Below are 13,190 nucleotides of genomic sequence, written 5' to 3' on the forward strand. Positions count from 1 at the left end.
TTATTTGACTTACATATCATATTCACCCATATTTGAATAGTATTTTTACGAGCACGCCGCCAATTTGTGCTTTTAATATAAGCTGAAAAAAGTGTTACATACGTGATTCACAGAGGATGATGTGGCACATACTTTTAGGTATATAATATTTTCTTTCAAGGATAAACATTGAACGTACTTTAGTAAGAACTGTGTTAGCCGTATGGGTTTTTTGTCCGGCTTGCATGGGATGTCCTAAAAAAATGTGGTCTCTGAATTTTCTATAACACGCCATAGATTACAATAAGGTTGTGCAATCGGATATAGTGCAAAGTCGGATAATTGCATTTAAGACGAGTTGTCATCTTATGATATTGTTTTTGTCTCTCGAAAATTGGGCTTATCTAATATTATGTTTGTACATTGAATGTAATTTATAGTCCATTTGTAGAGTTCAAGTGAGTCAAATAAATTTGATTATGTGATAAAATGGTTATTACTGAGATTGTCAAATATAAGTGTGTATCTTTATTTCATGTTAAAACATAACACTATTAACACATTTTTCATTTTTAGGTGAACTTCACGGTAGACCAGATCCGTGAGATCATGGATCACAAAATGAACATAAGAAATATGTCCGTGATAGCTCACGTAGATCATGGTAAATCAACCCTGACTGATTCTTTAGTCAGTAAAGCTGGTATTATAGCTTCTGCAAAAGCTGGTGAAACGCGGTTCACTGATACCAGGAAGGATGAACAGGAGAGATGCATCACCATCAAGTCAACGTAAGATGTGAATAGAAGTCAAAACCAAATATTTCATTAAAATTAATAGTTTGAAGAAAAGATGCATTTTATAATGTTACATAGATGTATTTACAATGATAATGTAATTCTTAGGTATTAAAATGGAAAATGTTCAGAGAAAATTTATAGTACAGCTTCCAATTTTGTATATATTTTAGCATTGCACCCCACTATACTTTTATAAGGGATTTTAAGGAACTTAACAATTTGTGGGAAGATGGTTGTTCAAACTTATTTCTTAAACATCCCTATCTTTTTAGCGCCATCTCTCTCTACTATGAGCTCCCCGAGAAAGATAAGGATATCATGTTTCAAAAATACAATGAGGAGAAGGGTTTCTTGATCAACTTAATCGACTCCCCAGGTCACGTTGATTTCTCTTCTGAAGTGACTGCTGCACTCCGTGTGACAGATGGTGCTCTAGTTGTGGTTGACTGCGTTTCAGGTACAAGGAGTGATATTATGACATAAAAATTTTAAACAAGCTGCTTCTCTTTGCCAGTGGGAATCGTGCAAGATGGCCTTTAACAAGGCCTTTGCCTCTGTGTGGCTAGAAAACGTTAGAATCCACACGAGATGGGGCTCTCTTTTTACATGGCCTTGAGGTTGAAACTGTTTTGCCGTTATTCAAATTCTGAAGAATGGCAATTGATTTTTCGATAAGTTGCAAGGCTTTGAACTTTCTTGGATGATTCTCATTTGCTCAATTGTTGAAAATGAGGAATGGGTGTTTCACTGGATAATGAAATGTATCAATTCAAGTCATAAGAAAAAAATTATATTAAAGTCCATAGAACGTCTATTGGTGAACAGCTGAATATTGGAATATTAGTTGGCACAGGGTGAGAAATTGCTTGTTGCACAGCACTTGTTGACTGTAATTTGTTTTACATGATTTTGATTGTTGGTGTCAAGTTTGATTTTTCTTCATCAAATACCCAACAGGTGTCTGTGTACAGACTGAGACTGTTCTGCGCCAGGCTATTGCTGAGCGTATCAAGCCTGTCCTTTTTATGAACAAGATGGACTTGGGTCTCCTGACTCTTCGGTTGGATAGAGAAGCCATGTACACCGAATTTCAACGTACCATTGAAAGTGTCAATGTGATCATTTCCACGTATGCTTCTGAAGATGGTCCCATGGGAGATTTTACTGTGAGTTCACTAATGCTCCTTTATTCAGTGACAGAACTTAAATAATTTTTCTTTCTCACCAACAGGCTATGGGTAAGAAATACCTAAAATTTTACTCATGATTTCAAGAATTACATTTGTTCTATTTTTAAACTTAACACATTTATAACACTTTGTAGGTTGATAAAAATTAAGTAACATTGTGCATGGGTTTTTTGTTTTTAAGTATTTTAGTGTCACACTTGTGTTCTGATTACAGGTACAGAAAGTGGCATTGAATTGCTTTGATTACTATCATTCTAGGTGGAACCAACTAAGGGTACGGTTGGGTTTGGGTCAGGTCTCCACGGCTGGGCTTTCACTCTGAAGATGTTTGCTGATATGTATGCCACCAAATTCAAAGTCCCAGCAGCAAAACTGATGAAGAGGCTTTGGGGAGACCAGTTCTTTAATCCCAAGACCAAGAAGTGGGCTAAGAATAATGATGATAAGTCAGGTCAACGTGGGTTTACCCTCTATGTCTTGACTCCTATCTACAATGTAAGTTGTTGTTTTTTAATGCACAGACACCATACTACAACTTAAAAATAAAAAAGATAATCTTGAAGCATCTTTGCTTATGCTAATAGTCTTGATTTCCCCAACCTAATTAAAAACTTACATGTTGAAAGGGCTAATCGGCTTTTCAGGTCTTCAACAAATGTGTGGATGGTCTTAACTTGGAGAATGAAAATGTTGAGACTCCTGTTCTGGAGTTGATAGAGAAGATGGGTGTCAAATTGTCTGCCGAGGAAAAAGAATTGAAAGATAAGTCTCTTCTCAAAGTAAGTATTGGTCAATTTTATTTTACAATGTAAGAACCCAAAAAATCAGTCTCATGAGATTTGGTAGCAAGTGATGTAGCGTAGTCTTCTCCATTCTGGTGTGGATTTAGACCACTTTCCCCGAAGCACCGTGGAATGAGATGAAATTTGGAAAATTGTTTCTTCACAGCTAGGGCCATATTTAGCTACAGTATTGGCTTAAAATTTGAAAAGAATAAAAAAAATTACAGCACTTTGGGTTTTATCCTGTAATTGTACCACCAGCGTTTGCGCTGGCGGTACACATGGTTTCGGTCCCGTCCGGATCGTTCCGCCGGCTCCGCCGGACGGCTACCGTTACCGCTTCTCCTCCTAGACGGTAAGGGCCCCCGTACCCATCTCATGGATTTAGGTCACCTATAATCTCAACTCGTTCCACGTAAAATTTGGGCTTTGTCGGTATTGGGGTCTGGGTGTGGCACTCATTGCAATGCACCCTTGTCTAAAAATGGCAAAATTAAATGCTAATTATCTACCCTACGGAAGGAGTTATGGGAAAAATTTCTATAGACGGCTTTCCAAAAGTCATATGTGTAGATTTCAAATATACCCTTGGATTTGACCTTTGACCTCTACTTCAAGGTCAAATGGGCCAAAATTTTCAAAAAAATGAAATTTTTTACGAAAAAAAATTTTTTTGCCCTGTTATTCAGACACCACACAGACTTAACCAATAATATTATTGGAAAGTGTTACCCTTCAGGTCATCTTTCATCTCCATGAATTTGGGGTCAATCGGTGCATTTTCACGGGAGTAGTGGCCATAAGATACCGAAACTGAAAACTGTCTCTAATTCGGGAACCGTTAATGCTAGAGACCCATTCTTTTTTGCATTTTGTAGAGCATGTAAAGCCCAACACTGGTGGTGGTCTCGGTTTTTTTGTATTCCATACGGTTTTCGAGTTACGCTGTATCAAAAAGTACATATTGGTGGTAAAAGCAAAATGTGCAGTACGGTAATGGATAATAAATTTTGAACTCTGGAAAAATAAAACATAAGGCTTGGCAAAGCAGACAACTTGTGTTCAAAAATGACATTATTTCATCAAATTTGAACTTCTGAAACTTCAGAGCACCTCCTATTTCAAGAATTTTGACCAAAATGACATTTTCTTTATTTTAATTAATTTTTTCTGTACGAAATTTAAGGCACATTACGGTAACTCCAAAATTATAACATCTAGTCCCTTATATCTCCAAAACTGGCAGAGATAGGTCCATAGTTACTATTGAAGTTGAATAGGAAGTCATGTACTGGCAATCTTACTATGACCTTGAAGTTGACCTTTGACCTACTTTTCACCATGAACTGAACTTTGCAAATTTTGCTTTCCTTTTATCTCCAAAACTGGCAGAGATAGGTCTGTAGTTACTATTGAACTTGAATAGGAAGTCATATACTGGCAATCTATATGTGACATTAAAATTGACCTTTGACCTACTTTTCACCATGAACTGAACTTTGCAAATTTTTCTTCCCTTTTATCTCCAAAACTGGCTGAGATATGTCTGTAGTTACTATTGAAGTTGAATAGGAAGTCATATACTGGCAATCTAAATGTGACCTTAAAATTGACCTTTGACCTACTTTTCACCATAAACTGAACTTTGCAAAATTTGCTTCCCTTTTATCTCCAAAACTGGCAGAGATAGGTCCATAGTTACTATTGAACTTGAATAGGAAGTCATATACTGGCAATCTAAATGTGACCTTAAAATTGACCTTTGACCTACTTTTCACCATGAACTGAATTTTGCAAATTTTGCTTTCCTTTTATCTCCAAAACTGGCTGAGATAGGTCCGTAGTTACTATTGAACTTGAATAGGAAGCCATATACTGGCAATCTAAATGTGACCTTAAAATTGACCTTTGACCTACTTTTCACCATAAACTGAACTTTGCAAATTTTGCTTCCCTTTTATCTCCAAAACTGGCAGAGATAGGTCCATAGTTAATATTGAACTTGAATAGGAAGTCATATACTGGCAATCTAAATGTGACCTTGAAATTGACCTTTGACCTACTTTTCACCATGAACTGAACTTTGCAAACTTTTCTTCCCTTTTATCTCCAAAACTGGCTGAGATAGGTCCATAGTTACTATTGAACTTGAAAAGGAAGTCATATACTGGCAATCTAAATGTGACCTTAAAATTGACCTTTGACCTACTTTACACCATGAACTGAATTTTGCAAATTTTGCTTTCCTTTTATCTCTAAAACTGGCTGAGATAGGTCCGTAGTTACTATTGAACTTGAATAGGAAGTCATATACTGGCAATCTAAGTGTGACCTTGAAATTGACCTTTGACCTACTTTTTATCATGAACTGAACTCTGCTAATTTCTTTCTCTTTTAACTTCAAACTTGACAGAGATAGGTCCATAGTTACTCTTGAACTTGAATAGGAAGTCATATACTGGCAATTTACTGTGACCTTGAAATTGACCCTTGACCTACCTTACGAGGAACTTAAATTTGATTGTACCATATATATTTTTTGCAATAGTTTAAAAATTCTTGTTGATTGCATTTTTACAGCTTGTCAAGCACAAAACTGGTGGCTGTGTCCCTTATTTTGTGTATGTGGGGGTCTATACGAATGCGTTTGCTCCAGCTGGTGGTACAATATTTGGAGGCGGTATCGCCTCTCTGATCCTCTAGTTGAACATAATTTCAGGCTGTCATGCGCAAGTGGCTGCCAGCAGGTGATGCCCTGCTGCAGATGATCTGTGTACATTTGCCCTCTCCTGTGACCTCCCAAAAGTACCGCACAGAGTTGTTGTATGAAGGACCTCCTGATGACAAGGTTGCACAAGGTAAATCCTTTTGGTTAATGTGCTAATAAACTGCTTGTCATATATTATCAGTACATTTAATTTTCATTTACTTAAAAACAATATTTTGTTATAAGCAGCTTTAGCAGTTACTTTTTGGTCACCCCAAATTAAAGGCAATTAAAAGTCAAAAAGGATGGTTTTTTCACTCAGTGGAATATTATAAAATGCCAATGTCATTTGTTAATGAGGTGTTGTGGTACTTTGTTGTATATATTAGTATGAAACATATTTTTGCTCTTGAGACTTTTTCTCAATTGATGGTCACAAAACTTTTTTCATTAATAAGCTATGAAGGAATGTGATCCAAAGGGAGAATTGATGATGTACATTTCCAAGATGGTGCCAACCTCTGATAAGGGTCGTTTCTATGCCTTTGGTCGTGTTTTCTCTGGTACCATTGCCACTGGAATGAAGGCACGCATCTTGGGCCCCAACTTCAAACCTGGCAAGAAGGAAGATTTGTATGTCAAGAACATTCAGAGGTGGGTGCAGTTATCCAATAGTGCCAGCTGACAAAGTGAAAGTTGTTTAATGAAGGATTAATTTCACACACATTCATGTGACTGGTTGTACCTGGTACTGGTAATTGATCTACAATTTCTTTTCACTGTCTTGAATATTGTGTGTGGTATGTTCAATGAATATTGTCTCAAATTATTGTCAAAAGAATTTTTTTAAAGTTGCATATGAAGTAAAATCATATATTTGTGATATTGTTCTTGCAGCAGTAATGCGGCATACATTACTATATAATTGGGCGGACTTTTTCAGCATATGTGCAACACTGATAAAAAATTTTAAGGAAAACCGATAGGCTTTTTCAAAGATAACCCCTAGGCCTATTGTCTTGAAACTCACAGGAGTGATCAATCTTACTGAGCCCTGATATATATATATATATATATATATATATATATATATATATATATATATATATCAGGGCTCAACATTAACTTTTTTGGCCACTTGCCCTGGGGGGGCAAGTGGCAAAAATTTTCACTTGCCCCCTCAGATTCTTTCTAGCTCTCCTTTTTAACGGGAATTTCTGGCTTTTGATCAACGTTAAATGAAATGAATTCAGTTATGTAACCATTTTTATGTTGTTATTTGTCACAGTTGCATTCAGTGACTTCAGTTCATATAATTAAAAGTCAAACTGTGGATAATGAATACCTTATTACAATGTACAACGGCATGATCCTACATCATTGTGAAATATTTAATTTTTATGCAGCTGAAACTAAATAACAAAAAATATATCAATAAAATATGAATGAAATCATTCAATGACATTCACTTCAAAAATTGCTAACATTCATTGCAAATCATACACTACATATTACATTAAAAGTAAACAATGAAAAAAATATACACCAGACTAGACTGAAGCATGTTAGGAAAGCTGGTGAATGGCATTTCATAGTGGATGACAAAATACACTGTATTGAAGAGCTTCAGGATGAATTCCTTGTTCTTTTCTCCCCGCTTCTGAACAATCCTGTCAATGGGACCTTGGCCACTGACCACCTGCACAACAGCATTGGCAGCAAGCAAATGCTTGAGAGACTCGAAGTGAACCTGAAAACACAGAATGTTCATTCAATATTACAATATTAAATTGAAATTTGTTGATGTAGGATTGTAGCAATGTTATTATTTAACTAAATAAATATGCATTGCATTCAAACACCCCCGATACTACAGAAGTGAATTCCTAGGGTGTCTTACATAGACGAGATATCATAGAAGAAGCGCATGAGCGAGCTTTGCAGAACTAACGAAAACGTATTTTACTCGGTTCAATGTCAAAATCGAAAAATAAATGTTTTGTTAAAAAAATCTATGAAATGTGGTGGGTACTTTGGGCAATGCTTTATGTTGAGCCCTGTATATATATATACGCAGGTTGAGTTCGAAAATCAGCATAATCGGGCCATTATTTTAGAAGTTATGCTGTTTTTTTTTTTTTCACATTTCCTCTGATTCAATTCTTAGGAATGTTAACAGTCTCATTATTGACCTAATCAAATACATAAGTGTTTTTTGACATTCTGCATCTTAACAATATTGTTAGTCAATAATATAAAAATGATGTTAAACCTGTTATTGTGTATTGTGTAAATTTTTTTTGCATTATTAATTTCTGCTTTTTATGTACAGACACAGATGTGTCTGTACATATAGCCATCATCTGCGTCTGTCGTCGCCGTCGCCGTCGTCGCTGTCGCCGTCGTCGCCGTCGCCGTGCACTTTTACCGATAACACGATAAATGGAAAACTGTTTTTTCTTTTGGTATGAAACTTACAGAACTGATGAATATTCATAATACGCAGGTCAAGTTCGAAAATCAGCATGATCGGGTCACTTTTAGGGAATTTATGCTGTTTTTTCACTTTTTTCAGCATATATGCAGCACTGATAACACGATAAGTGGAAAACCATTTTACCTTTTGACTTGAAACTTACAAAACTGATGAATATTCATAATACGCAGGTCAAGTTCGAAAATCAGCATGATCGGGTCACTTTTAGGGAATTTATGCTGTTTTTTCACTTTTTTCAGCATATATGCAGCACTGATAACACGATAAGTGAAAAACCATTTTACCTTTTGGCTTGAAAGTTACAGAACTGATGAATATTCATAATACGCAGGTCAAGTTCGAAAATCAGCATGATCGTGTCATTTTTAGGGAATTTATGCTGTTTTTTTCACTTTTTTCAGCATATATGCAACCCCGATAACACGATAAGTGGAAAACCATCCTACCTTTTGGCTTGAAACTTACAAAACTGATTAATATTCATAATACACAGGTCAAGTTCGAAAATCAGCATGATTGGGTCATTTTTAGGGAATTTATGCTGTTTTTATGTACAGACACAGATGTGTCTGTACATATAGCCATCATCTGCGTCTGTCGTCGCCGTCGCTGTCGCCGTCGTCGCCGTGCACTTTTACCGATAACACGATAAATGGAAAACTGTTTTTTCTTTTGGTATGAAACTTACAGAACTGATGAATATTCATAATACGCAGGTCAAGTTCGAAAATCAGCATGATCGGGTCACTTTTAGGGAATTTATGCTGTTTTTTCACTTTTTTCAGCATATATGCAGCACTGATAACACGATAAGTGGAAAACCATTTTACCTTTTGACTTGAAACTTACAAAACTGATGAATATTCATAATACGCAGGTCAAGTTCGAAAATCAGCATGATCGGGTCACTTTTAGGGAATTTATGCTGTTTTTTCACTTTTTTCAGCATATATGCAGCACCGATAACACGATAAGTGAAAAACCATTTTACCTTTTGGCTTGAAAGTTACAGAACTGATGAATATTCATAATATGCAGGTCAAGTTCGAAAATCAGCATGATCGGGTCATTTTTAGGGAATTTATGCTGTTTTTTCACTCTTTTCAGCATATATGCAACCCCGATAACACGATAAGTGGAAAACCATCCTACCTTTTGGCTTGAAACTTACAAAACTGATTAATATTCATAATACACAGGTCAAGTTTGAAAATCAGCATGATTGGGTCATTTTTAGGGAATTTATGCTGTTTTTTTCACTATTTTTCAGCATATATGCAGCACCGATAACACCATAAGTGGAAAACCAATTTACCTTTTGGCTTGAAACTTGTAGAACTGATAAATATTCATAATACGCAAGTCAAGTTCGAAAATCAGCATGATTCGATTATTGTTAGGGAATTTATGCTGTTTTTTCACTTTTTTCAGCATATATGCAGCACTGATAACACAATAAGTGGAAAACTGTTTTTTCATTTGGCTTGAAACTTACAGAACTAATGAATATTCATAATACGCAGGTCAAGTTTGAAAATCAGCAAGATAGGGCAATTTTTATGGAAGTTTTCTTTTTTTTTTTTTTTTTTCAATTTTTTCAGCACTTTTATAACACCGATAACATGATAAGTGTAAAAATGTTTTTCCTTTCCTTGGATTGAAATTTACAGAACTGGTGAATATTTATTATACGCAGGTCAAGTTTGAAAATTGGCATGATTGGACTATTTTTACTAAAGTAATGCTGTTTTTTTCCCTTTATTCAGCATACATGCAACACTGATAACGCATTTTAAGGAAAACCAATCAGCCTTTTGTCTTGCAACTCACAGGAGTGATCAATCTGACCAGTATACAGATCAAGTTTGAAAATAAGCTTGATCAGTTAAGTTTTGATGAAGTTATTAGCCTTTTTGTATATAAGTGGTTTTTCTTCAGATTTAATTCTTAAGCATGTTAACAGTCTCATAACGGTACTAATTGGATATGTTAAAGTGTTGTTTTAACATTTTCTGCTTCTTAACAATATTGTTAGTTGATTATATAAAAATGACGGTAAACCTATTATCCTGCATTGTGTAATAAAGTATCAAAAATGGAAAGGAACTCATCATTGCAGTTCGTCAGATTCAATCATTCACTATGTTCAGAATCTCCAAATGGAGCTAATTGGACATTATAAATTGTTCTATTGATATTTTTCCTATGTCAACAATTTTCCTAGTTGATAATTTAAAAATGACAGTTAATTGATGATGGTTTTATGTAAAAAAGGTGTTGAAAATGGAAAGAAAATCATTTCAGTACAGTTATCTCTTGTTAACATTTTGGCATTTTGAAAGTGTGACCCTAACTTCCATGTCCCTGGAGACCTTTCCATATCACATTTTCTGAATATCCATGATACTTTTATTTTTTTATAAAAAATTTGATGGTCATTTTGCTGTTAAGTATTATGTTATATTGCATGAAAGTTAAAGAAAACCCTATTTTGGACACTGCTGCCAGGATAGCGATTAAGGGAAAACCATGTTACTTATGATAATCAACCTTACTGAAAAGAGTGAAGTGCAGCTTGTGTTGGAAAACCATCGTAATTGTTTTCTGTTTTGAAAGCAATGCAGTACAGTGCTATTTGGTGCAATAAATGTATATGGATAGTAGGCAGTTAATTCAGGGTTATAAAATAATTTGCTTAATTGATTTTCAAGTTATTTCAGGGTTATAAAATAATTTGCTTAATTAATTTTCAAGTGGGTATTAAATGAGATTACATAAAAACACATTGAGATTTCATTGTAAAGTCCCATCGGTTTAGCTTTCTTAACTGTGTCACATAATTAGGAATCGATGATTATTATGCAGGTAAATGTTATTTAATATGGAAAATAAGTTTACAAAAAAAAATTTGTGTAACGCTTACATTAATGCTAAAGATGAATAACAGTGCCTTATTATTCTCAAACTCAATAGGGTTATTCATATCATGTTAGTAATTGTACAGCTAGATTAAAAGTTTGAATAGCAGCTTTATTGGTATTTTTTGGTATGTTTTATTTTACATTTTCTTTTAATTTTTTTATGCTGTTTTTTCACTTTTTTCAACATATATGCAACATTAATAACACAATATAAGAAAAACAGCTTAGCCAATTGTCATTATACTCACAGGAGTGGTCAATCTTACAAAAATGCAGGTTGAATTCGAAAATCAGTGTTATCGGGCCATTATTTTAGAAGTTGTACTGTTTTTTCAAATTTCCTCAGATTCAATTCTTAGGCATGTTAACAGTCTCATTATTGAACTAATAAGATACGTAAAAGTGTGTGTTTGATATTTCCTGCATCTTTACAACATTGTTAGTTGATTATGTAAAAATGATGGTAAACTTGTTATCATGTATTGTGTAATCAAGTGTCCAAAACGGAAATAAACTCATATCATTGCAGTTTGTCAGATTCAATCATCCACATCTGCCATGATGACCATGATGGGAAAACCGTGTTCGTTATGATTGTCAAACTTTCAAAAAAGAAACACAGGACTAAAATGCAGCCCAAGTTGGAAAAGCAGTCTAATGGGCTTCTTTTTCTGGAAGTTATTCATTTTAGTGAAATATTCATTATCTTTTTGGCATATTCATTGTGGGACTCGGAGCTCCCATGGACATGAAGCCGGATGGTAATCAAATTTTCTACATGTTCATGCTATTTATAGTCAATAATCAAAAATTGGTGATAATTATTCTATAATTTATTATGTAATGTTACATCAAAATTGACAATAATCTTTTTGCACTGCTACTGCAAACATTATGAAAAGAAAACTGTGTTATTTATTATTATATTTAACTTAAGAGTATGATTTTTAGGATTGGCATGCAGTTCAAATTAGAAAGCCAGGTCAATTGGGTTATCATTTATTATTGAATTTTATGCAATTTTGTGTGAAATTTCATTTTTCTCATTCTGGCACTTTCTAAGTATAAACTTGAACTCTGATGGGCCTGAAGCCTTATGCTTTTACTCTCATCGGTGTTACCTGTTGTGCAGAATTAAAATTTGATGTTGACTGTGCAGTTAAACAATGTATTATTGCATCAGAAGTGGTAGTCTCCTATTTTGTGCATTATTGTTTTGTGCTCTTCTTAAGTTGTGACTTATGGGCCTGAAAGACCTTTGAGAGGGTCAGTCTATAAATTTCCCTTGGGTATCACTTCGCTAATTTCAGTTATAAAGTAATTTGCCTAATTGATAGGCTACATAAAGCACACTTGTGATTTGAGATTACATAAAGCACACTTGTTGATATTTCCCTGTAAACTCCCATAGGTTAAGCTCTCTGCTAGATTAATAATAAGGAAGCAGTGATAATTATGCAGGTAAATTTTGTTTAATATTGCAAATAAGTTATATATATATATATATATATATATATATATATATATATATATATATATATATATATATATATATATATATATATATATCAAACTGAAAGATTAAAAGTTTGAATAGCAGCTTCATTGGAATTATATTTACCTCTGCCAAGGAGGTTATATTTTCACCCCTGTTTGTCATCAACATAACTCAAAAAGTTATGGACCGATTTTGCTGAAATTTTCAGGAACTGTCAGAAGTGGGCCAAAGAGGACAAAAATCAATAATAATCAACAATTGCTACCTTGGCAGAGGTCTGCACTCTCGGAGTGCTTTTCTAGTTTTGTTGTTTTCCTTTATAATTTTTTCTCAAACACTTGCATTTGTGACTTTAAACTCTCATCCGCCTGAGACTCTGACATTTCTGTTTTTCCACATAAGCAGTTGTATTGTTTTTTATGTCTTTAAACATTATGTTACTTATGTAATATTATTTTATGCACTGTCATCATTTTTCAAATATTAAGACTTACATCATGTGAATTTGAACTCTCATGGTCCTGAAACTAATCTTATTGAAAGGGTAGATTGAGACCATCTTCTGGGACTTCCGGAAGACAGTCAGGTTATTAAGTTTATATTGCCTGGTATCTATTTTTTCTTCTGTTGGAAGACCATCAAAATGGAGGATGGATCAAAATAGATACTTTGGAATACTGTCAGAAAATATCTCTGGGTCCGCTCATGTTATTGACCATTTTACCTGTTGTGCATGATTAAAATTCAGTGTTGACTGACAGTGCTATTATAAGCATTATTTATTATTGCATCAAAATTGACAAAATGACCTATTTT

General features: G+C 34.3%; 1 protein-coding gene across 1 annotated transcript in view; it reads left to right on the forward strand.

The window, feature by feature from the left end:
• LOC106162138 (translation elongation factor 2) overlaps nucleotides 1-13,190 on the forward strand; it is a 28,495-nt gene that overhangs the window by 203 nt on the left and 15,102 nt on the right. Inside the window, exons 2-8 of the mRNA XM_013539282.2 lie at nucleotides 556-770; nucleotides 1,052-1,236; nucleotides 1,737-1,945; nucleotides 2,228-2,464; nucleotides 2,614-2,748; nucleotides 5,471-5,609; nucleotides 5,917-6,112. Coding sequence (XP_013394736.2) covers nucleotides 556-770; nucleotides 1,052-1,236; nucleotides 1,737-1,945; nucleotides 2,228-2,464; nucleotides 2,614-2,748; nucleotides 5,471-5,609; nucleotides 5,917-6,112 — 1,316 coding nt within the window. The remainder of the gene's footprint in view (nucleotides 1-555; nucleotides 771-1,051; nucleotides 1,237-1,736; nucleotides 1,946-2,227; nucleotides 2,465-2,613; nucleotides 2,749-5,470; nucleotides 5,610-5,916; nucleotides 6,113-13,190) is intronic.

This window comes from Lingula anatina, chromosome 1 (genome assembly GCF_051362555.1).
Source record: "Lingula anatina isolate TDL-2025a chromosome 1, LinAna3.0, whole genome shotgun sequence".
Lineage (NCBI taxonomy): Eukaryota > Metazoa > Brachiopoda > Lingulata > Lingulida > Lingulidae > Lingula > Lingula anatina.